Source organism: Narcine bancroftii, chromosome 5 (genome assembly GCF_036971445.1).
Source record: "Narcine bancroftii isolate sNarBan1 chromosome 5, sNarBan1.hap1, whole genome shotgun sequence".
Lineage (NCBI taxonomy): Eukaryota > Metazoa > Chordata > Chondrichthyes > Torpediniformes > Narcinidae > Narcine > Narcine bancroftii.
In genome coordinates, this window is record NC_091473.1 from 100622808 (window position 1) to 100649150 (window position 26343).

Consider the following 26343-nt stretch of genomic DNA (forward strand, 5'->3'; position numbering starts at 1 on the left):
TTATACAATACAATTCACTTTACATGTGGGTTTTTTTTTGGCTTTCAAACAGATATGATTACATAACTATGATAATATGATTTTAAAATATCATTTTGGGCATCCCAGTCAAATGCAAAAATAATTAGATTTATTAACATAACATTTTGCACTGGTTATGGTTTTTCAAACAATAATATTAAATACTAAGCAATAGTAACCTTAAAAATCTATATATATAGCCATCAATTCAAGCTGGTAAAGTATATTTACAGTATTATAACATTTGTTAGACAGCTCCTGTCCTATGAAATGTCTGGTTGTAGACTTTGGGTTGTGATGTATGTTTGACTTGTTTGTTCTTGCTCTGTCTGCTGGTAAATATTAATCAAGCAGAAAAGCAGCAGGATTACAACAGTGAAGTCATCGAAAGTCCTCAAGATCCCATTGAACGCGTCGGGTATTACGTCGAGGGGAGACGTGAGGTGCACAATTGTTCCAAAGAAGCAAATTGCAATCCTCAAACAGAAAATCCACACTAATCCAGCCATTGTCAAGAGCCCTCTGAAAACCAGCTGAAGTAACAGTGGCATGTCGAAGACATAATCTGCAAACTAATCAAAAGCACAGGAGGTTACGGGGAAGAAAAGTAGCGCAATAATGACCAACGAACAATAATTTTATTACAATTGTGAGAATATGTAATGGGCAATAAGAAGATGGTAGGGATGGTAAACAAATACGTTGTGCTTCTCCTTGCAGAAGGAAACATCAAAATATCACCCAAAATCAATGAGTCCAGTGAGAATGAAGGGAATTGGTAAAAAGCAAATTACTGGAGAAATTCATGAGGTCAAAAGCCACCCGTTAATTAGAACTAGCCATAGAGATATTGGATGATCTGCTTTCCATCTTCTAAATTTGATAATATGGTTTGTGTGGGGAGGTCTTGGTACAACACCTGGAGGACTACAGGTCTGATATTTTTATTTGAGGAAGGATTTACCCTTAAATAATGCACCATCCTTTGAAGAAAGATTCAGGGAAAAAAAAATTCTAGATTAATTAGAATTTAAAAGAATTTATCTCATTGAAATATCTACAATTATGTAATCTCTAACCTGGTAGTTGCTTCCAGTAGAGGGCAAGTAAGAACCAAGAATAAATCTTAAGGAACCAAGTACCTGAGACTCAGATGAAGAAGAATTTCTTCTCTTTCAGGGTTGTGAACCTTGGATACTCGACTTAACGTGTTGTGAATGCTGAGTCATGAGGACAGTCAAGGGATCTTTGAATTGTTGGGAAATTAAGGGTTTTGGCTGTTGGGTGGGAAAATGGTGTGGATCGGATCAACCAGGATCTCTTTAAATGATGGAACAAGCTCAAGTACCAAAGTGGCCTATTGCTGCTCCTATTTCTTTGTATTCTAAACTTCCTCACTCACAACTCGCATACAACCTTCCAATGCATAATCATATTCTTGGCATGATCATCTCATATGGGTTGGCAGCTCCCATTGTGTCAATCACATACCCCATCTCCCTCCCCTCCCAACCCTATTTGCTGTCATATTCCTTCCTGGAAAAAACTCACCTGAGAACCCTTAATAGTAAGGTCAAAATGTACAACTTTTGATCCAACTCTCATTATATTTGTCGTAACCTTTTTGCTCAACTGTATCATCATTTTCAGCAGAATCTCTAAAAAGGCACCCATCTGTCTTACTGATGTGACCTTTTTTGGCATCCCCTGGTCGTGCATTTATAAGAATATGAAAGTCAGTCAGTTTAACCTGTTTGACCTGGTTGGATCAATCAAAATGCTGTTGGGCCCTGTATTATCCAACAAATAAACTTGCCATTTCAGCTTAATCCAAGAACATTAGGATAACCACTGGATCCTCTTCCATACTGCAAACCGTCTTTCTATATACCTCGCACCCACCTCCCACCATCTTCAGCTCCAATATCAAGTCGTGAAGCATCACAGCACATTTCGCGCTGAATGATGGCCTTTAACTTGTTGCTACGCCTTAGATTTTTTTTTAGCAAATAATAGATAATTAAAACAAATTAGTTTCAGATTTTGTTCTGAGTAATTTGATTATGGGACACAATGTTCTGAAACAAAGTTGAGTACCTTGTGTTCCTTTCATGTAACATCATTTAAAATCTTGAGCTTTTTTCCCCAAATTAATATGTCGGGAAAACTTGTGCCCAATTGATTTTTCTCTCTCCGTCACTGAAGTTTTTTTTGTGTTTATGGACAGTGAAATTATGAACATTTTCAAAATAACTTTTTCCTGTCTTCTTGCATGATGCCCATCCACCACCACCCCCCACCCCCGCCTACAAAACAGATGCAAACCTCATTAATTAATTTGGGTCCTCTGTCATGTTTCCAATTATGATTTTGATCATCAACTGGTTGTTTATTAAAGACACAACTAAACAGTCCTTTAAAATGAACAATGCTGTTCACTTCACAAATAGTTTCAAATCTGCAGTGTCTGTGAAATCTGTGGATAGTACATGTTCCTGCTGGCCTCGTGAATATTTTCCTAGTTGGCCACTAACTCTCCATATTACTTCCACTGCCTCCCTTCCTCCAGATTATTTATTTCCCCTCATCCTACTCCGCTAACAACTGTGCAGAGGACTGACACCTTGAGCACATTGTTTAAACAAGGCATATCCACTCCACGGATAATGCCAGAACTGCTCAGTATTTTGAGAATTCTGTTTTTATTACAGATTTCCAGTATCTGCATGTTTTTGTTTTCATTAAAAGGATGTACGGATTCTTTTGGTGAATTATCTGAAATATGTACCTGTGATCAAACTCTTGAATGGTTATAGAAGATACCTTGCACTGTCTAACTATACTAATTAAACAGTGGGGACATGGTTAATGCTGCTACAAAGCCAGTGATTGGGGTTCAAATCCAGCTGTCTGTAAGGAGTTGGTACATTCTCTGAGTCTGCCTGGGTTTCCTCTGGGTGCTCTAGTTTTCTCCCACCCTTTAAAAACATACTGAGGTTTTAGGTCAATTGAGTGTAATTGGGCAACAGGGGCTCATGGGTCGAAAGGGCCTGTTATTGTGCTGGATCTCAAAATTATTTAAAATTTTTTTTACTTTGTTCTCTTTAATGCCATACCCTGCATGTCTTCTTTTAAATAATTACACTAACTGATGTACTATACAGAGTTTGACTTGCCTAGATAGCACACAAAACAAGAGTTGTTCATTACATCTCAGTACACATCAGAATAAGCAATTCAATTCAATCCCATATGCGGCTCAAATGAAACCTTATCATAATGAAAACAGAAATGCTGCAAATTCTCAGCAGCTCAGAATGCATCAATGGGAAAATAAATCTAAAAAGTTGGCTTTCCTTATCTTCCAGAGACATGAGAAACCCCAGATGCTGTAGCTCGAGCAAACATTGGAGAGACTGGAGGGAATCAACAAGGCAGGCAATATTATAGAACAATTACAGCCCAGAAACAGGCCACCTCCACCCCTCTAGTCTGTGCTGAACCTAGTCCCACTGACCTACATCCAGCCCATAGCCCTCCATACCTCTCCTATCCACGTACTTGACCAAATTCTTCTTAAAAACACTCCAACCGCTCCCTATGTGAAGAGTTTCCCCTTTCACTCTTAAACCACATCCTCTGATTGTATCTCACCTACCCTCAATGGAAAAAACCGACCTACATTTACTCTGTCTATCCCCCTCAATTTTAATACCTCGATCAAATCTCCCCTCATTTTTCTACGCTGCAGGGATCCATGGAGCGAAATGGACAGACAATGTTTTGGGTCAGGACAGCCAATCATTTGGATCTCTCTAGATTCTGATTGTTAGCTCCTTTTCTCTTTCCACTGTGTGCCTGACCTAATGAACATTCCCAGCATTTTCTATTTTAGAATTCCCATTGATGTTTTTATTTTAAATTCTCACCTAGGCATGACAAAGGACATGCTTTAAAATCTTGATCAGTACTGGACATTTTCATTGAGCCTTTTTCAGTTTTTCTTTAAAATAAATGTAAAATTTTCCTTGAAGAAATTTGATGAAGATTCCACATGATTTGCCTTAATTTGTCCAATTACATCTCAATGGATAACATTACAATGAAATTGTAATGATTCTCCTGTACATAAGTAGATCCATTTTTAAAGAATATGCTTACAGATCGAGGCTGTCCAGAGAAACGCTTGTTGTAGTCTTTGATATCTCGTAGAATCTGCTGCCCACATCTTTCCTGGTGATTCTCATGGGACAGACCATAGAGCAAGCTCACCTGAAGTCAAGAGAAACAAAATCATGCTTTTTATCGTCATGGATGAATGAACTGGGCTTTTGCTTCTCCCAATGGAGGTTGATAATTTAGAGGGATTAGTGTGGTCTATTTTAATTGATAATCCAAATGTTTCAAAAATACATTGAATTATCAGCATTAATTATTAATCAACATAATATTTAGCTTTGAAAATATGTTAGTGTATATTGTTCTTTGGCTTTTACTATATATCTTACAAACTATGTATATTATAATTCTTTGGCTTGGCTTCGCGGACGAAGATTTATGGAGGGGGTAAAAAGTCCACGTCAGCTGCAGGCTCGTTTGTGGCTGACCAGTCCGATGCGGGACAGGCAGACACGATTGCAGCGGTTGCAAGGGAAAATTGGTTGGTTGGGGTTGGGTGTTGGGTTTTTCCTCCTTTGCCTTTTGTCAGTGAGGTGGGCTCTGCGGTCTTCTTCAAAGGAGGCTGCTGCCCGCCAAACTGTGAGGCGCCAAGATGCACGGTTTGAGGCGTTAATCGCATAGAAATAATCATACATCCGAGAAAACCGTTTAAGTTTTTGTAATAGAAAACTATGGTAGTTATTTCAAAAAGGTGACTATTCATTGGCAAGCATCAGGTCAGGATTTTCTGATGACTCTGAAGTAAAGATTTTAATTTAAGGGAAAGTTGGTGAATTGTGTTGAGGCCTTCTAAGGGGGAAACACAATGAATTCTTCAGTAACCTTTCCAGTGCACAAATGGACCAGATACCACACATTAACAGAAACCATGTGAAGAATGAACCTCTGCCTGCTCCTCCAAGGCCAGGAAGCCCTCCCTCAGGAATTTTCAATTTTTGAGTCCTGTTTTGGGGCTAGACGCTGATACTCAAAATGAGATAGAGTTTGCCAATCTCCAAAGGGACACATCTCTGCCTCTCACAGTGAAGGATCCTGGGATATTTCAGATGCATCGGCATTGTCTCGATTTGCAAGATGGTTTTAATCCCAAAACCAATCTCATTAAAGCCTCTTAACAAGATTGCAGATGATTGTGGGATCTAACTGTGTGTGAATTGGCCTCCATATTTTCTTCTAGACTAACACTGAGTAATCTTGTGACCATCCCTTTCCTGGGCTTGAAGCCCTAGGTAAATACTTCAGCCACACCTTTACTTTCATCCTTGACAACAGGGGTCGATGAATTTCTACCCCTATATCTTTGACAACCAGTGAGAATGATCAATACCACAGCTGCCCCGGCACCTCTGCTTCCAATATAAAATTTAAATAATCTATGCTTAATTGGGATTTATCAGACTCCATTTAATTCATGTTTTCTTTTCATTCTGACTTTTATTTACCTTTTGCCGGCATAGAGGACAGCTCACAGGTCCTAACCAAGACCCATGTCTCCAATATTCAATTAAACATGATCCTGTTAGTGAAAGAAAACCAGAAAGTAGTACCATTTCATAACAATGAGCATTAACCACTGCCTTTTAAGTTCTAGAACTTGGATGTAAAATCAGTTCAACCTTACATAATTCTAAAAATGCTGGAGTCAATTTGATTGAAATAAGAATCCAGATTTTGGAACAAACTGACATTAAAAGTATAAGTGAATTTTGTTGTTAACCTTTAATAAAGCAAAATATTTTGGGCATGCATTTATGTAAACATTTCAGTATCCACTAATTAGACAGTAACTTGTAACTGATCCCCATGGAATAGCTAGTCTACCATAGTCTAGCTCCAAATATTACTTCAAAAGTAGCCGGGATGCTAAATGGAGCTCCTGCAAACATCCTGGAAACATAACTACAAAAAAGGTATCAGATACAGCTGTTTAATTCACTCGCTCACCTATACATTTTCAATAATCTTGAGAATTGAATTCTGGACGTGGGTTCATCTTTGAGCATACTAGGTCACACAGACATGTGTAATGATATGGTATTGTATGTACTGACCAGTACAGGCATGGGCTGGCCTGCCCTCCTGATGACATCCTCTCCTAGACTCCTCCCCTGTGACCCAGGCCACAAAGGTTAAGCCACCTCTTCCCTTCACTTCCCTAGCTTGGAGCCGGGCCAACAGTCTTGTGTGTAATAAAGCCTATCATTCCACTCAGTCTTTGTCTCTGTAATTATTGGGGCTACTGAGAGTGCCCAACAACATGTTTAGAAGTTTTCTCATTTTTCTGTAGTTTTATTGAAGTTAATTTCTGCAATATGAATTCATGAATATCAGATCACAGGTCCACAAGCATAATCGCAGCGTATGTGAATGTTCTGAATAGCTCAGAGGATTTAATCTCACATGAATTAAAAATAATGCATTCTCTTTGGTTGCCCATACTTTTTGAAATTGTATATTTCTAAGTGCTGTGAACTTCCTTAAACTAAAACAAGTTAATATTTACCATCAGTGGGATGTGCTCTTGGTTACTCAGTGAAGTTAATTGCTAGAAATTGTTGTTGTTGGAAAAATAGCCAGTAGTCCAAGTTAACAAACAAGGGTCATTATTAAATGGAAGGAAAGCATAAGGTCAGCATAACCTTTTCTACAGAAAATAGAAAGATTTTTTGGCAAGTTCCATGCTAAACATTGTTATAACATACAGAGAAGAGCCAATTAAATGGTGTCAGTTTTGAAATGATAAAGCCGTAAAACAGCAATGAATGAAAACAACCAATATTGCAAATAAAACGTCTCTTTCACTCTTATTAAAGAGCAAAAATGAATTAAAATCACACAAAGAGCCAAAATAATTGTCACCTCCTCAAGTTGGGCAGGAACTTGTTCAGATAGTTCTAGCTCAACTTAATTTGCATCTCTGTGCATCATCTAATGATTAGATGATCAGTTTCCAATCATGGTCTAACTTTGTTCTTTCAACTATTTTTCCTTCTCCATCAAGTTATTGCCTGTTGAAATCTTCACGTGCAAGCATCCAATCTTTGTTGAAATTCCTGTGATGCTGACATTATCACCAATGCCATCTTCTAAATGGTAGGTCGAACCAGGGGCATATGCCAGAACCCATTTTTTTTGCATCCAAAACACTAATGAATTTTGCTCTGCTTCTGTCTCTCAAAACATATTCCATCATCTTCATAATGCAGAGGCAACCTTTATTTGACCTTACGACATACTAATTAGAAGTAGGAAGAAGCCACTAGCCCCTCAAGCCTATTCCACCACTCAACAACCAATCATAGAAGGAAGGCCTTTCCACACTGACCATTGCATCAATTTATAATGATTCCATTTATCTGCATTAGGTCCATCTAATGTTTACATAGTTCTATCTTTTAGAGCTGGAGTTTGTCCATCTTATCTAGAAGCATTACATTTTATCAAAAAAGATTGTTCTTCCATGAAGTTCTGATCAATCAAAGATGTTGATTATAGTGTCATATTGTTGTATGCCAGAAAATAACAATTTTGTGCAGCTCAAAAAGTTCTGAAGTAACTTGCTTATCAGTAAGTGTTGATTCAGGGATAATCTGTACCTGGTAAAATGAGTGTAAGTAGCTGAACCCCTCAACAATTTAAATGCCACAATAATACAACTGTTTAATAGTATTCTGTAGGTTCTTGTCTTGGAAATAAAAGCTTAATTTCACCACACCTTCTCCTTTTTCAGTTCTGTTCAAATCTTTCCACAACATCCTAAGCTTGTTTTAGTCTGTGTCCTATCACAGATCAGGCAGTCTCCTGTGTGTCTCCAGGCAGATGGAGATGTCCTTTTCTTATATAAATAGCTGAAATGTATCATCAGCGTTGATAGTTAAAAAATAATTAAAGAATGCGGTGAATATTTCAAAATGACTAACTGTCTTATAGCTTTGAAAACTATTCTCACGTTCATGTAATTTATGGATTCTGTTTCCTTGAATAAATCTCCTCAATCTCTGCCTTGTAATCGAGAAAGATGAACAGACAGTCAGTGGGAGACATCCAAGGTTGATGTAATGCATGCTATGGATAGGCAACAATGGGTAAATTTTCTCTGAGTGTGAGTTCCCAGAATGGAAAGGATGATTCAAACCACATGTGCTCAAGATACTTTGTCAGAAGAGTGTAGTAACTTGCCTTAATGACTATCGGCCAGTGACACTTATATCAATGGTGATGGAGTGTTTAGAAAGGTTTGTGATGAAGCATATCAGCTTCTGTCTGAGTGGTCACATGGATAAATTCCAGTTTGCCTATTGTAGGAACAGGTCTATGGCAGATGCCATCTCTCTGGCTCTACACAAAGACCTGGAATACCTTACATCAGGATGCTTTTTATTGACTACAGTTTGGTATTTAACAATATCAACCCCTCAAAACTGATCAGCAAACTTTGACTTGGGAGTTAACACCCCACTGTGTAATTGGGTAATGGTTTTCCTCACCTCCAGACCACTATCAGTGAAGACTGGTAAGAACATCTCCTTCACAATCCCCATCAGACCCCCTGAGCACCACAGGGTTGTGTTGTTAGCCCCCTGCCCTACTCACCTGGGAGGGAGGTCATTGGCCAGGCTGAGGATCGCACTGGAGGATTATGAGAAGGTCTCGGAATAAATCTGGACAAGAATGAGATCAAACCTTTGACGAAGGGTGATTATAGACAACTCAACAGGAACAAGAAGGCATTAAATATCTGGGGATAAACATAGATAAGATTTGCTCAATTTATTCAAATCAATTATCTCCCTTTGCTCCGGAAGACTGAGGAGGACCTTGTAGATGGAGAACTTTGCCCTTAACCTTGGTGGGTAGAGTTAACCTGTTAAAATGAAGGTGATGCCAATGCTATAATATCTATTTCAGTTATTACCAATTCTGTTTCCCCAGGACTTTTTAAATTGCTCAATAGATGTGTCAGAAAGTTCCTGTGGAACAGCAAAGTGTCTAGAATCTCCATGGAAAAGTTGATTTGGGATTATAAACTGGAGGGTTGAAAATTGACATTTCAAAAAATATTAATGGGTGGCCTAGGCGAGATTTACTTCCTCACTCTGAGGCACCCCGATCCCCACTCCCCACCAAATCCTGGGCACAAATTGGGCTGCATGCGGTAGGTGGAAAGATGGCAGGACAATTCATATATAAGACACCAAATTATTCTCAAAGAAAACAAATGACCCCATATTAAAGCATGTACTTCAGTCATGGAAAATAATAAATCAATGTATTGGACTGAAGGTGGGGATATCTCCCAAAATGCCCTTGACCCATATTACAAGCTTCTGTTTTAGTAAAATTGGATTATCACTAAGATATAGTATAGACAGGAGAGAATGAATGGTCACAGTTAACATTTTACATAAGCGCAAGTCATAGCCTGGCGATAATTCAATACATTGGAAGAACTGAAGGAAGGTCTGTCACAGTCTGTTCCAGAATTCGATATATTTGCAAAGGCTTTGTGATTTTGCAAAGGGAGAACCATTCGGACTGCGAAAGTGAAAGCAGCTTTTTGAAGCAGCTCTGTGGCCAGCCATTTTTGGTGGAATTCAGAGCAAAGTCTGCTCTGTGAATGACAGCCTTTTCAGTGGATTGACCTGTGTCAGGAGGGTCTTTTTGGGAGGCAAAGTGCTCCATTCTATTTGTGACTAACAGTGGAGGTCACTTGGAGAGACCGGTACCAGGGTCTTGGAAGCTTCGTGGAGGCCGCCCAGTTCGAGTCTTGCCTACAAAAGGACCAGGAGTGTTATGACCACAGCATGTGTGGATGGACATTTCTTCAAAGGGAATACAAAAAGAATCTGTGAGTCTGTAGCAGCCGCAACTCCAGTCTTCCCATCCGTTCACCATCAATTCTGGGCATCAAATTTCAAAGGCCTACACTTCAACACTGAATTTAAAAGACTGAACTTTGAAGTAACTTTCTAGATTTTGGCCTGGACTGTAATGGTTTGGGTATATCACACATACATACAGAGGCATACACTAGACACCTACGCATAGCTGGGGATAGATTTAGTGTTAAGGAAAGTTTAAAAGTTAAGACTAGTTTAAGAGTTAGAAATAAAATTAGTGTTTTAAAATAAATCACTGTCTAGTTCATTGCCTATTGCTGCTTGTTATGTGTGGTTCATAACACCCAGAACAACTTAATACTTATAACTGGACAATAAGATCCTGGACACCTGGTGCCCAAAAGGGATCAGGTGTATTGAGGATTGTTACAAGCAAGGGCACCTCATGTCATTCAAACAATTGAGGAATAAATATGATTTGTCTAATAGAACATTCTTCTATCTGCAACTAAGATATTTTTTGAGGGACAAATTGGGACCATCTATGACCCTGCCCATGTGTAGTGGCGATTCTAATTCGAAGGCAGAATGTGCATATGTTTATTTCTATTATGTATTTCATATTCCAAAGTGAGAACCCAAAAGCAGGCTTACACGGGTCAAGGGAAAGGAGGCAGTTGGACTTGGGCACAACAATCCATGAGCGGTGCTGGTCAGACCTGTGTCTGAATGGCAAGACAGCTGTTATTAATGCCAGGTACAGGTTGGTGCAATTCAATTTCCTGCATCAACTGGACTGCACACCACAAAAAATTACATAAATCAAAATCAGAAATCTCAGAAATGTGCTTTAGGTGTGGTGTGGAGACTAGAGCCTTTGTCCATTGAACCTGGCTGTGTGCAAAGATGAAATTCTTGTGGGAGACCTGGGGACATTCTGAAAAAAATTACAAAGGTGGATTTTCCACAGAATCCGGAATTGTACCTTCTGGGAAACATAATGGATGTGAGTTTTAAACTGTCCAGGTACCAAATTCAGTTTGTGAAAGTCGCCTTGATGGCAGCTAGGAAATGTATGGAGGTCATGTGGAAGTCTGAATCCCAACTAAATATTACACGATGGAATATGGAAATGCAGAGTTATATTCCCCTGGAGAAAATCATGTACAATTTAAGGAGGAAATATGACACATTTGTTAGAGACTGGTAATTTTATATGAAATATAAAATATAAATGCAGACATGACTACCTGCCTTTGGAACAAGGGTACTGAAACAATCCATCTCAACTGGGAAATGATTGGGGTCAATGAAGTGGGACGTGGTGCAGATGAGGTGCTCTCTTCTTTTGCTTTTTATTGTTTACCTTTGGTTATTTGGTCACCTTGGTTGTTTTTTCCATGGAATGTTCCTAGATATTTGTGTTTTTTGTATCTGTATAGGTTCTATGACTATTTTCAGTTGTATTGGGATGGGGTGGTGGTGGGGAGGGATGGGGGGGTGGTGGTGGGGAGGGATGGGGGGGTGGTGGTGGGGAGGGATGGGGGGGTGGTGGTGGGGAGGGATGGGGGGGTGGTGGTGGGGAGGGATGGGGTGGTGGTGGGGAGGGATGGGGTGGTGGTGGGGAGGGATGGGGTGGTGGTGGGGAGGGATGGGGTGGTGGTGGGGAGGGATGGGGTGGTGGTGGGGAGGGATGGGGTGGTGGTGGGGAGGGATGGGGTGGTGGTGGGGAGGGATGGGGTGGTGGTGGGGAGGGATGGGGTGGTGGTGGGGAGGGATGGGGTGGTGGTGGGGAGGGATGGGGTGGTGGTGGGGAGGGATGGGGTGGTGGTGGGGAGGGATGGGGTGGTGGTGGGGAGGGATGGGGTGGTGGTGGGGAGGGATGGGGTGGTGGTGGGGAGGGATGGGGTGGTGGTGGGGAGGGATGGGGTGGTGGTGGGGAGGGATGGGGTGGTGGTGGGGAGGGATGGGGTGGTGGTGGGGAGGGATGGGGTGGTGGTGGGGAGGGATGGGGTGGTGGTGGGGAGGGAAACTAATTCTGTTTACTTGTTCAAATATAATTAAAAACAATTTTTGATTAAGTAACCATGTGTTGTGATGCACATCTATTGCTACTGGTTTTTGGACTGCTCTAGACTCCATAACAATACACTTCCAAATAGAAGTCAGCTCTCCACTCTAAGATGTCACATTGCATTCTCTGTGATCTTTTGAACACAAAACCACAAAAGAAGAATGGTTTCAAATTTACCTGGCATATGAATATTTCATAGTGGTGATTTGCAAGGGATTTTAAGGGGGAGTAGTGTAGAATATATAAAGTCAAGTATGCCTTTAAGGATGGAGTGGGGTGTGGAAGTGTGGTTTAGTAAGTAAGTGGATACATGAAAATGGGTGGAATTGTGGATAGTCTGGAGGGTTGCCCGAGATTACAAAGGGACATTGACAGGATGCAGAGCTAAAATGAGAAATGGCAGAAAAGTATGAGGTGATTCATTTTGGAAGGTCAAATTTGAAGGCAGAATCCAATGTTAATGGGAGGACTCAGCAGTATGGAAAAACTGAGAGATCTTGGTGTCTTTTTCCTTAGGACAATCAAATTTACTGCACTGATTGACAGTGTTGTTAAAAAAGTGTATTGTGTGTTGGCCTTCATTATGTTTTAGATATACAAGACCTTGGTTAGAACCCATTTGGAATATTTTATCAGTTCAGGTCACTTCAGTTACAGGAATTATGTGGATACTATAGAGAGGGTGCAGAGGATATTTATAAGGATTTTTCCTTGATTAGAGAGCATGCCTTGTGAGGATAGGTTGAGGGAACTTGGACTTTTCTCCTTGGAGGGACAAAGAATGAGTGGTGACCTGATAAGAGGTGTACAAAATGATGAGAGCCATTGATTGTGTGGCTGCCCAAGGCTTTTTCCCAGGGCTGAAATGGCTAACACAAGAGGACATAGTTTTAATGTGCTTGTAGTGTCCATTAGAAGGGAGGGATGCAAGAGGCAAGTTCTTTGCACAGAGAGAGCTGGGTACAACGGTGGTGGAGGCAGGTACAATAGGATCTTTTAAGAAACTATTAGATAAGTACATGGAATAGAGAAAAATGGAGGGTTATACAGTAGGGTAATTCTAGGCATTTTCAGGCAATTTGTTATTATGTCAGCATAGCGCAATGGGCTGAACAGCCTATATTGTGCTATAGTTTCTATGTGATATAACTTTTGCTTCCTTGTTAGATATCAGCCACTGCTGTAAATTGAATGTGTTGCTTGTCAACAACATAAAATGTACTGTACTCCTTGCACATACTGAATCTGTAACTATTATAGCCAAATTAATGTTCTTGATATATCAGCATGGCAGAAAATACCAAGGGAATTGTTTGAACACAAGCACAAGGTATAACTCATTCTTATACTCTTTCTGGCCACTTTCCAAAGGTTTCTAATCAAAAGTAATCATCAGTAAGAAACTGACAGATAGACTCAGAGCAGAGTGGCAGCGAATTAAACCTTGGACTTCCTGGTCTTTAATGTACCACATGATGAATTAACATTGGGAAAATGAAGCCATGAGTTGAAATTCTTTTCTAAATGCTTGAGTGTCCCATCAAGATTACCAAAGGAAGATGAGATCATGAAAGTTAGATTTGCATTTTCAACAGCTATGAGGATTTCCGAAATCAATATGAGTAGCCTCAATATAACAGTAAGATTGGGGGAAAAAGATTTGTTTTTTATTGGCAAAGACTAGATTAAAAAAAATTATTGATCTGTTGTAGTGAACACTCAGCCCTTTTTTTGTTGTTGCTATTTTATTTTGATAGGTTAGATGGGGTTTTAATAACAATTTTTTGAATATTCAAAATTGAGGTGAATGAGTTAATATTGTTCGATGTCATAATACGTTGTATTGTGTATTGCAATATACTAATGTCTCTGTTTTTACTATTAAATTCTGTATTCTATTCATATATTGTTTACTATAAAATAAAAAGATTGAAAAAAGAGAAAGAAAGCCATGATGTCAAAAGCTTTCTTTACAACCCTGTCTACCTGTGATGCCCCATTGATCCTCCACTCTCCTCAGTGCCCTACCATTTACTATGTATGTCCTACCTTGGTATGTCCTTCCAAAATGCAACACCTCACACTTGTCGGCATTAGATTCCATCTGCCATGTTCTGGCTCATTTTTCCAGTTGGTCCAGATCCCTCTTGCAAGCTTTGAAAGACTTCCCCCACCCACCCTATCTTAGTGTCATCAGCAAGCTTGTTGATCCAATTTACCATATTATCATCCAGATAATTGATATAGAAAACAAATAACAATGGTCACAGCACTGATCTCTGAGACACACCACTAATCACAGGCCTCCAGTCTGAGAAGCAATCATCCACTACCACTCTCTGTTTTCTCCCATTCAGCCAATTTCTAATCCAGTTTACAATCTCTCCATGGATATCTAGTGTATGAACCTTCTGAACTAACTTCCTTTGTGTGACCTTGTCAAAGGCCTTACTAAAGTCCATGTAGACATCATCCATAGCCTTTCCTTCATCTTGGCACATTTCACAGAATTCAACTCCTCGAAGTCAAACTTACCACAAAATAAATGACCACAGCTGGTTTCCACTGGAAATGTAGGAACTTGGAGACAAATGGGACATTGGAGATCACCATGGAAAGACGACTTTGAACGGGTTTGTAATTCCTGCCACAAAACATAAATATTTTTATACATTTTTATCTTTATGTTAAATCTATTGCTTCTATTGAATAGTTATTCTAGTTACTTGCAAATGTGACAGTCTTGTTGCTCAAAAATTTGATGTGAAATCATTAATAAATTAAAATTTATTATGATTCCTCTTTACTCTGTTGAACATTATAAAAACAAAATGAATTGCTATAAATAATGTTATTGAGCTCAACTGATATAAAATATTGAATAGTTTATGTGGCTGTTATGTAATATTTTAAGTATTAGCACAGAATCTGTCAGTTTTAGGAAATTTCATCCTTGGATGAGCGCAGCCTTAGGATCTTGGTTTTGACAGTCAAGCAGATTTTGAAAACTATTGACCCATTTTTATTTTGCTTATATATGCTACATAGTTGTATCATGAATTTTCCAACAAACCCATTGAGTTGAAAGGGGCAGAAAACATTAAAACACTTCAAAGATTGGATTGTTAAGATGTATGGTGTGATGGCCTTGATTAGATAGGGGATTGGGTTTGAGAACAGCATTTTCAGAATTTGTCTGTGACATGAAAGTCTTATCAGAAGGTTACAATGTGCTAATGCACAAGGAAATTAAGTGATGAGCAATCTGTTAAATTGTCCACATTTATCAGGTCATCGATCATACCTCTAATCATTAGGTATATAAAGGTTGGTCAGCAACTCTTCACAAGGGGCTGAATGCTGTTTTTTGATGTGTACCTTATTATCACTTTCCTGATTCGCTCTGTTGCATTTCATCAAGAGGTTTCTCAGATCAGTCTTATAACTCTCAAACTTTTTTCTTGCCTATGCTACTCCAACAGAAAATATTACTAAAAATTCCATAGATTTCAAATGAGCTGTTTCCGATCATCAGCTAGCACTGCATTTATTTTTGAAGGAGGTGTAGTCAGTGTGCTGTGCCACGAACAAAAGAAAAAAAAACACACAGTAGCTGTGAGTTGAACCAACCAACTGACTTTACTGGAACTCTCCAAGAACTTATCAGCACCATTCCCATGATCCTTTTCACCTCCTCCCACTGGGTCCATTGTGATGTGAGCCCAGGGCAAGCCTGCACTTCAGTGACCTGGTTTGCTTGAACATCAGTACAGGCCACTACATGGCCATCCACCCCTCACCCTGAACTGGTGTTCAGAGGTTCCTAGTCCATAAATCGTGAACAGTTTGTACATTTGAGAGGCCAACCTCTCAGCTGCAGAGCTGGAACAGTTACTGGTTGGTCGAGATCAAGATGTGCTGGTTTGAGGCGGTCAACCATGAATGTTTCCTGTCTACCCCCAATGTCCAAAAGGCAGATAGTCCCATTGTGTCATAGCACCTCATATGAACCCTCGTATGGGCCTGAAGAGCCATCCGATACACACCTCTCCTTGTGAAGATGTATTTGCGGTCTTCAAGGTCATTCAGGACATAGGATGGAACTGGATCGTGGCATGAGGTTGGTACGGGAGCCAAGGTGCCCTCATGGTTGCATTAGCAGGGCTATAGGCGTTTCCTCCTGGCTGTGAGCCATTGGCATAAGCTTCTCCCAGGACTGTCAGTGTAGCTCCATAGACAAGCTCAGTGGAAGACGTGGCCAAGTTCTCTTTCAGTGTTGTGTTAATGCCAAGGAGCACGAAGGCAGCTTGTCCACTCAATCCGGGCCTTTGAACCACCTTCAAATGCCGATGGAACATTTCAACCAGGCCGTTAGAGTGTGTGTGGTAGGCTGTGGTGTGATGTAACTGTGCCAGCACTGCCCATAGGCTGGATATGAACTGTTTCCCCCCCCCCCCCCCCCTCATCCGACGTGATATTGGAAGAAAGGCCGAAACAGGCTATCCAGTTGGCAATGAGGGCCCTGCTGTAAGAATGTCATGGAGGTGTCCGAGAGTGGGACCATCTAATGAACCTGTCCATCATCGAGAACAGGTATGTGGTGCCTCTGGACATGTTACAGAGAAGTGTGGTTTCGGACACCCCGAAACACAGAAGTTCCAGCTGTAGCCCTGAGACTGCTGTGCAGTAGGTTGGTATCTCGCCCTCCTGCCGTTGGACCACTGCGAGCGCTGTATATTTGATTCCATGGGACATGGAGTGCACAGACAGGACAGACATATGGGACAGAGGTTGATCTTGCCGAAAAAGTGCTTGATAGCTATTGTGTACTCTGAGATACAAGAGATTTGATGCTGCTGCCTTGCCGGGTGAAGGCAAAAGAGAAAGGCTTGTGATCGGTGAAGACTGTGAAATCCTGTCTTTTGAGGAAAGAGCGGAAATGGCGTATGGTAGAGGTAGAGGACTAGCAACTCCCTGCTGAACACACTATACTTCTGCTCCGGGGGGGGGTCACTGGTGTCCACTGAAGAAAGTGAGCTGTCTCCACAATGGGAAGGGCTGAAAAGGATCATGGGAGTGGTGCTGATAGGCTCTCAGAGAGTTCCAGTAAAGTCAGTTGGTTGGATCAATTCACTCACAGATTCTGTTTTTTTCTCCCATTTGCTGCGCAGCACACCGACCACAGTGGTGTCCCTTACGTGATGTCAGCCCAGTGCAAGCCTGCACCTCTGTGACCCAGGTCGCTTGTGAATCAATGCAGCTCGCCACAGAGGTTTACTATTTTCCTATTACTGGAGTGCTAAAATATAAAAACATCCCACTTAAAGAACGACTTCCACCTCCACCTTCCACAAGCAATAAAACACAGTATCTTTTTTTTTTGGCTTGGCTTCGCGGACGAAGATTTATGGAGGGGGTAAAAAAGTCCACGTCAGCTGCAGGCTCGTTTGTGGCTGACAAGTCCGATGCGGGACAGGCAGACACGATTGCAGCGGTTGCAAGGGAAAATTGGTTGGTTGGGGTTGGGTGTTGGGTTTTTCCTCCTTTGCCTTTTGTCAGTGAGGTGGGTATGCAGATGGGTTAATGCCACAAATAACCATGGGATCTCAGCAAAGAAGATGGTGTAGACGAGATTCACCTGTAATGAAATATTTCAGTTATGAAGAGAGCCTAGATAAGCCAAGTTGATTTCCTTGGAGTAGGCAAGGCTGAGGTTTACAAAACTGAGGTAGACAGAAAACTCTCCCCTTGACAGAGTTGTCTAAAATGAGGGCACAGAAGGGATCGAAGGATGATTTTTTTTTTTCTCTTAGCAGATGTTGGAATCTGGACCACCCTGTCTGAATGGATGATGGAGTAGTTACTCTCACCATGTTTTAGAAGTATCTGGATGAGCACTTGAATCACCAAGGCAGTAGAAGTTTTGATGAAATGCTGGTAATGGGATTATTAGAGATGAGTGCTTGAATATCAAAGTGGGCATCACAGGGCGATGGTCTTATCGTTTTGCAATGATTTTTAGATCGTGCTTTATAAACAGCCTTCATACCAGAGCAACTGAACACAAATAAATGTGACCCATTAGTATGTCACAGGATGTAAGAAAATCAACAGCTGTTCATCTTGAAAAGCTGCTTAAAAGCACCATAAAGCAATGACTGATCATGGTACTTTATTATTAGATAGATACTGAGACTCATGAGCCTAACTGAGTTTTTCCAAGGAGGAAACAAAGGAAATTGATGAAGCTAAGGTGGTGGATGTGGTGTATATGGACTTTAGTGAAGTGTTTGACAAGGTTCATAAAGTCACAAGGCATGAGATCCAACTGGCTTGCCCGTTGAAAGCAAAGTGTAGTAAATAGAAAATATTCTGCTCGAAGTCAATGACCAGTGGTGTTCTGTAGGGATCTGTTTTGGACCCCTGCTCTGTGTGATTTTTATCAATTAGTTGGACAACAAAGTGGAAAGGTGGATCACTAAGTTGCAGATGATACAAAGGTTGGAAGTGTTATGGATAGTGCAGAAGGTTGTCATAACAGAATATATGCAGGATGTGGAGTTGGGCAGAGAATCTGTTCAATCCAAATAAGTGTGATGTACCAGTAGTTTGAAAGTGGAACTTGAAGGCAGAGTATGTGGTTAATGGCAGGATTCTTTGTAGTGTAGAAGAACAGAGAAATCTTGGGATCCAGGTCCACAGCTCCCTTGAGGTTGCCATGCAAGTTGATAGGTTAGTTAAGAAGGCATATTGTGTGTTGGCATTCATTAGTCAAGGTATTTAGTTCAAGAGCCATGAGATAATGTTGCAGCTTCATAAAAGTCGGGTTACAACTTGGAATATTGCATTGAGTTCTGGTCGCCTCATTACCAGAAGAATGTAGATGCTTTAGAGAGGGTGTAGAGGATATTTACCTGTGTTGTTTGGATTGGAGAACATGTCCTATGAAGCAAGCATGAGAGAACATGGCTTTTCTCTTTGGAGTGATGAAAGGTGAGAGGTGACATAGAATAATATGAGGGGCTTAAGTAGGGTGGACAGCCAGCACCTTTTTCCTGGGGCGACAGTGGCAAATACCAGAAATTTGAAGGGAGATGTCAGAGGCAAGTTTGTTTTTTTATAGAACAGAGTAGTGGGTGCCTGGGGTGCATTGCCAGGGGTGGTAGTGGAGCTGGTACAATAAGGATATTTAAGTGACTCTTGAATAAGCACATGGATGTAAGAAAAATACATCCATGTGTGAGGTAGGGAAAAAATAGATTGTTGTGGAATGGGTTTATAAAGGTCAGCCCCACATGGTGACCTGAAGGGGCTTGTACAGTGCTGAAATATTCTATAAACCTCCGAGTGAGGAAATAAAAGTGCACTCACTAAGTAACTATTGTTGTAGCTGGCACTAAGGTGGCCCAAGCACTGTTTCCTCAGATCTTTTGGCTTTTTGTTGTCCATTGTTTGGTTGAATCTGAAAAATCAAATGTTTCAAAAAAAAAAGGAAAGGTCAACCTTATCTATTCAATTAAATTAAGAGTTTTGACCAACACTTTTATTGATAACCATAGTTTTATTTCATATTTTAAACTATTTTTTCTTTAATTTTTCTTTCTTTTTAAAATATTTTTATTGATATAAATCCTACATAAAAATAACAGGTTGCATCATACATACATCACAAATTAATATAAATGTAATTCAAAAAACTTTTCCATATTTGTTTATTTAACAATAATTCTGAATAGCACCCAAGTAAACCACATAAGATAATCCCTTGATCTAAATAAAGGGTGAATTCTGTCTAATTTAATGATATGATCCAAGATCTAAATCCATATTTAAAATTTTGATTTTATTATTGGACAATTAATATTCGTAATCTACATTTTGATAAATTAGTGAATAGCCTTTTTTGGGTAGAAATGGAACTGAAGTTTTCTAAAAAATCATCTATGTTGGCAATTTTGGGTTCCTTTTTACCCTTTTCTAAATTGACACATAATCTGATAATGAGAAATAGGTCAAGAATATGGGCTCAATTTAGAAATTTTTTTTGGTTAGAATAGTTTTTCTCTTGCTAGTCTCGTTAGATGCAGGCTTTAAGGAATGGTATACATTAAGCATTAAAAGTTATAAAAACCTTTTTGTTCAAGATATTTTTGCCTCTTTTGAACAGTTGTAAGATAGATTTAATCTATCTAATAGACATTTTTTTAGATATTTACAAGTTAGGCATTTTGTTCAGTCCAAACTGATTTAATTTCTTAAACTGAAACAACATGTAATACTAGTTCAAACCTTCCTACCATAAACAGCTTCCTCCTTCACTTCCCCATCTGAAAAGTAAATTATAAGTGAGGCTTATAAATTATTACTATTGTTTCTCTGTGTAATGAATTTGATACATTAAGCTTTCTTGGATCTTCTGAAGTGGTGGATAAACTCGAGAATTTGTGTGGAAATTTACAAATTATGCTCAGTAAATAGGCTTTTAAAATGATTTCTCAGGACATTCTTTCATGTTTTAATAACAGAAAATGGTCTTTCCTCACAGTTTGAAAGTATCAAGCAAACATTGAAAAAATAGATAAAATACTCAAAACAATTGACTACTGCTACCTAATTTTCAATCTCAACCTATATTTCAGTTTTTGAAATGATTATTGAAACATTAAAGTAATCCAAAATGTTGAGAAGAATTATAGGACTGAGGAAATCAATTATTCCTCTTATTTATCACATTTGCTCGAGGTAGAAATTTACCTAGAGCCAGGTGCATTTTCCAACATGGCAATGATGTCTAGACCAACAAAGGTATAAAGATGCCATATAAACATGTTTTCACTTTGGTGTGAAGTAGTCTGGGATTTCAGCAGCAGCAGCTGGGACTGGAACAGGACAAGCTGGCAAGCTTGTGGAAAAACCCCATTTGGAAGACGGATTGTGAGTGCTTAGTTCAGCCTAGCCCAAGCCCTTGTGGTTCATGCAAGAGGAGAGGACTGGCTGCCTAATGTTTCACTTGGAATAAATGAAACAAAAAGGAACTCTGTGGTGACCTGAAAGAAAGAGGTTATCATCTGGAGAACCCTGACGGGGCAAGTTCCTTTGGCAAGATGCTGAAGTGGCTGATTAAAAATGAATCAGTTGTGGGTATCCAGCGTACAACAAACCTCTCTCTGAAAACTGACAAGAACCTTCCTGAGCGGTAACCATTTACCTTTCAAGCACCAAAGCCTGGTGAACTTTATAAATGTTAAATTCTGTGCACAGTATAAGAATTGCCTGCAACCATGAACTTGGAGGAATGAGAAGTGAGATTAGACTGTGAATCAAAGAACTTTTCTGAACTTCCATTCACATTACATACACGTGTGCTTAAAATTAGAAGGGGGTTAAGTTAGGTTAGTTAAGTCAATAGTGATAAGGTAAAATGTGATTCTGTTTTCATGTTTAAAGATAATTAAAAACATCTTTTGCTGAAGAAACCATTTGTCTTGGTGAATATCTATTGCTACTGGGTTTATGGGTCCTCTGGGCTCGTAACACCTTCATCAAGGTATGGCATATTGTCGGCAGGAGTTCAAACAAATCTAAAAATCGTTTTATTTGTATATTGCAACCAAAATAAGGTTTCAGCGTGTCATGCCTGCAATTAAAAAAAAATGATCCTGGGCAGAAATTACAGATTTCTCCAAAAGTATTAATTAACTTTGATCTTGTATAGAATCTAGCCTCGATAAGTGAAGCTGAATGGTATGTCTGGAATGCAATAAAGACACCCAGCTTCCACCTGCATTTCTTGTACTGCAATATTGACTGCATTTTCAAAAATCCTTTTTAATACATTTCTCAAGAATAGTCTTCTTTTATCTTGTATGTAAACATGAAATGGACATCTTTCCAATAGAGTAGGAAAATGTATTAAAACTGCAGCATGGAATCCAATATATCATACAATAATTACTTTGTAAAATAAACTCAGCTACAAAACTATGCTAATGCAATTCACTGAAGAAACAAAATTAACCTGACCTTGTGCAAAATTGGGACGATTCACTAAAAATTCAACTATCGGTACTTTGAAAAGTGATAACCAACAAAAGCAGAAGAAGGAATGGTGCTGTATTAACATTTTTCGAGTGAGAAAATTTCTTACCTTATTTCCTCTTTGTTGGGGCAGAAGTAATGTTGCTTCAACATCCTGGTATTCTGTATGAGCCGGTAAAATTTCCACAGCTCACTGGAACTGCTTGATGATATTCTTCAAAGTTCAATTGACAAACTCATTCATTGTAATTAAATATTAACAAAAATAACATTTGATAAAGGCATGGAACACTTAGAAAATCCCATTTTACGGGAACTACATTTCATTTAAATTCCTTGGTTAATAATTGATAGAACATGCAAGATGACGAAGCAGTTCATTGTTCAAAGATTAGCTCTAGCATTGAAATAGGTGTTCAGGCACTTTGATTATGTAACATTTGGCCAATAATCTTTGAGTTAATTGGTGAGAGACAATGGCACCATTTTTATTGTACAATTAGCTAGTAATCTATAGATAACATTTTGAAATTAAAACTTGATAATCAAAGCCCTAAATTTGTTGTGATGGCAATGGGGGTGTGATTTGTTTTAACTTTATAAATCAGGTCATAATTTTGAAGAACTGTTAATCTCACTAATTGTTGGACAGCTTGCACAGTTGCATCATCAGTTTATTGTCATTACATAAACACAGATATGTACCAAAATCCTTTCTTACTGCAGCCAAACAGATACCTTAAATACAATGGGACTGTATCAATTAAATTACTGTAGTGTGCATTCTACACAAAGTAAGAACAAACAGTTGAGTCAAGGTTGAAGACTGATTTATGGCACTGCCAGCTTTGTTTATATTTTCTCCCTGTCTATGATGACAGGACTGAGGTCATCGCAGCGCTGGCCTCCGACTGGTCCGCTGTTTCCTGCCAAGCTAGAGGTCACACGGGATGGCGGCCATTGGTTCCTGTGGGTCCCTCGTGATCGCCCGCGTTCACCTGCCATTTTGTGAACCAGGTCGTGACTCAGTTCACGGGCCGCTAAATTACCACAATATGCCAAGACAGAAAAAGAGATAATAAATACAAAAGGAAAGATAAATAAATAGTCAGTTATTGTAAATATGTATTATTATTGTGAATTATTCTAAAAAGGGTGTCTCATCCTTAACCTCTCTGCATTTGAAACGGTTGCCATAAAAAGTTAAAAAATTAATGCCAATTGCAATCAAGCCCTTTGGGTTGAAGACACAGGTAATATGCCATATCTGGAGCAAAGATCAATCTACTGAAGGAACTCAATGAGATGAGCATCATCAGTGGGGAAGGGGTGAATTGTAGGCATATTGGTTTGAGACCTTGCCTCAGAAGCAATGGAATCATGGAGTCTCATTCTCAAGTGGTGAATTATTAGAAATTCTTACAATGTCTATAAAAACACAATGCTGGAGAAACTCAGGTCAATCAGCATACTTTTATATAGCAAAGATAAAGATATATAATCAATGTTTTTGGCGTGAGCCCTTCAAGTTAAGATCAATGTAGGCACTTGCCTACAAGATTTCACCTCCTGACTTTCTCCACCATTATGCTCTTACTTCAATAATGGTGTCTGCCGACTTTCATGTTTTACTCCTATTAAAATGTCTGTTGTTTTTGATTTTCTTTTCCACTTTGTTTTTTTCCTTTTTATCTTGATCCAATCTTACTTAGTTTTTAAATTACCACTTCTTTATGAGATTTAGCATGCATCTCTCCTTCCTTCCCAAATCTTCTTCTCAATTCTTGGATGTCATTCTTTTAAAAATGCATTAATCGCTCTTTTTTCCACTAAGATTTCAAATTCCCCAATGTCCTTGTATAGAGGCTGCACTTTTAGCAACTTTATGAGAATGAACATTTTTCAGCTAATAAAAGTCAAACTATCAAGGTGCCCCATGTAATACTTCAGCAATTCTGGGTAATTTTCAATTACAAACATAAATATTGCTGGATAGCAATTATATTCACAAATTTAAAATGTTAGTTGTTTGACAAGTTGGGAAATAGTTCTCTACAATTACTTTATTGAAAGCAGATGTCAATGTTTCTCTTTTGAAATATTGCTTGGCAATAGATAAGCACAAGAAATATGTTCAAGGATTGTGCAATACTTTCTGTTGGTGTATTTCCACTGGTGTCATGTAAACAAGGCATGATGCAAACCTTTTATTGAAGGTTACTGAGATTTATAAAGGCAGCTTAAACAAATATAGTAGGCTATTGACTAACAACCAGTTATGAACATGGCTGTTCTGCAGAAAAGCACTTGGGATTTGAAAATAAGGTGATTTTGTTGCTTTATCTTTTTAAGGATCTCCAAAGATATGTCATTAGAAGCCTTTTTAAAAAAAAAATCTCAACTGAAAAAACAATCTCAAATAATGAGCATAACTGCCAAGGATCCAAAGCAACATTCTTTGGGCTTTGGTTGAAAAGATCCAATATGGGAGTTTTTGCAAAGTTAAATTTCAAATTGTTGGCAATTGTCCATTTGTAATACTCAAAATGGTTATCAAACTGATCAGGGCAGTGGAATGGCCTTTAATTTCATCCTTGAATCTGAGGTTGATGATTCAAAGTCCATTTTGTGTGGAATAAATTAAACAGTGACTGAAATAGGCACCAGGAACATAATGGGTGATTAACCTACAATCACCTGATTTGGTACAGGTTACACTCAAAAGCAGCATTTCAAATTCATTATCATTTACCAGCTGGTGCTAAATTAAAGGTTGTGTTTTCTTTAGCTGGAAGTTATTCAACAGGTTTGGAAAGTTTGGAAGAATCCATGGCAAAGCAAGAATGAAAGCACAGTGAGGTTTTTGAGTTCTTTTTAAACAACTAGATTTAGTAACTAAAGCAAACAGCTCTAAGACAGAACACACACAACAGGTCCTCATGAGGAGACATCCACATTGAACCTGCCTAAGATGCAATAGCATTCCCAAGATGCAACACTCCCCAGATGCCATCTCTGACTCCTCCTAGTGACAGCACTCTATCGCTACATCCCCTTTCCTTGAGGTGTTTACTCTAACATGACTCTAATACAGTATTCATTTCTATTTAAAATCCAACACAAACTAACATGAACATCAGCAGCACAAACTTTTAAGTGTGCAGTTCTTTTTCTTTTGGAGAATCAGTCTGTCAAGTACTTTGACAACTCGTGTAAATCTTCTTAGTACAGGTGCTTGTGTCGGTTCTGCTGGTCTACTACTGTCTAGCAGAGGTGGTGTTTACTCTGTCGCTGTGCAGGCTGAATCCTCTCCATCTGTTTGTTCCTGCAGTGTCTCTATCATTTTCAGCAGGCTCCTTCTATTCCTCCTCAGTATTTGACCCTCCTCTGTGTAGGATCTTGGATTTACATCCTCCAGAACAGTGGCCTTTTTGTCCCAAGTGTTGGAATCTCTGAGTCTCACTTTGTCATGTTGTGCCAGTGGCCCTAAGCTGCTTGCTAACGTCATAGTTTACCTTTTTTCTCCCTTGCAGATATTTTTGTTTCCATTCAACATCTTGTTTCTTGTTTGGGTCTGTAGAGTAGGGAAGTGTGGTGCATAGTCTATGTCCCATCAGAAGCTCAGTGGGTGACATGCCATGTTCATGAGGCGAAGCTCAATAAGTCAATAGAGCTAGATAGAGATCTGAGCCACTGTCTAGAGCTTTCTTGATGTGAACTCCTTTCTCTGACTTGTCATTTGACTATAGAGGCAGAGGACTTGAAGTCACATGTTGAAAATCATACTCTTCTGGAAAGTTTTGGAATTCTCTACAACTGTAGACTGGTTTATTGTCATTGTAGACAATTTGAGGAATTCGGTGTCTTGCAAAGATCAATTTCATATATTGGATCGCACAAGCAGCAGACATGCTAGGAAGCAACGCAATCTCTGGATGGTTTGATAGATATCAATAACCAGCAAGTAATTATTTCCATCCATGTGGACAGATCAGTCCCAACTTTCTGCCATGGTTCTGCTGGTACATCAGTTATCATCATGGATTCCTTTTTCTGCTTTGTGTGATATTGCAAACAGGTCTCACAGCTTGAATCTATTCAATCAATGTCACCATTTATCCCTGGCCAATAAACAACAGTTCTGGCCCTTCTCTTGCATTTTTCCATTCCAAGGTGCCCCTCGTGCACCCT

The 26343-nt window shown here is 39.3% G+C and overlaps 1 protein-coding gene across 2 annotated transcripts; it reads right to left on the reverse strand.

The window, feature by feature from the left end:
* Positions 1-108: 108 nt before the first annotated feature.
* On the reverse strand, positions 109-22461 carry LOC138763786 (E3 ubiquitin-protein ligase RNF170-like). Of its 2 annotated transcripts, XM_069938516.1 has the most exons (6): positions 22262-22461; positions 19486-19576; positions 14650-14758; positions 5643-5716; positions 4183-4293; positions 109-593 (listed from the first exon to the last, which is right to left on the reverse strand). In XM_069938516.1, exons 1-6 carry the CDS (start codon positions 22303-22305, stop codon positions 285-287), a joined length of 738 nt encoding a protein of 245 aa, XP_069794617.1. In that variant the 5' UTR covers positions 22306-22461; the 3' UTR covers positions 109-284. The 2 variants fall into 2 exon arrangements, with proteins under 2 accessions (XP_069794617.1, XP_069794618.1); XM_069938517.1 differs by lacking the exons at positions 19486-19576; positions 22262-22461 and adding an exon at positions 15493-15760.
* Positions 22462-26343: the final 3882 nt, after the last annotated feature.

Bases quoted from the DNA above. Each gene is read 5' to 3' on its own strand.
- LOC138763786 (XM_069938516.1), bottom strand. From the start codon at position 22,305: ATGTTGAAGCAACATTACTTCTGCCCCAACAAAGAGGAAATAAG. The intron at 19,577-22,261 runs GTAAGAAATTTT...TTGATTTTTCAG, and splicing joins CCCAACAAAGAGGAAATAAG to ATTCAACCAAACAATGGACA. The intron at 5,717-14,649 runs GTAAGTTTGACT...TTTCACTAACAG, and splicing joins CTGTGGTCATTTATTTTGTG to GATCATGTTTAATTGAATAT.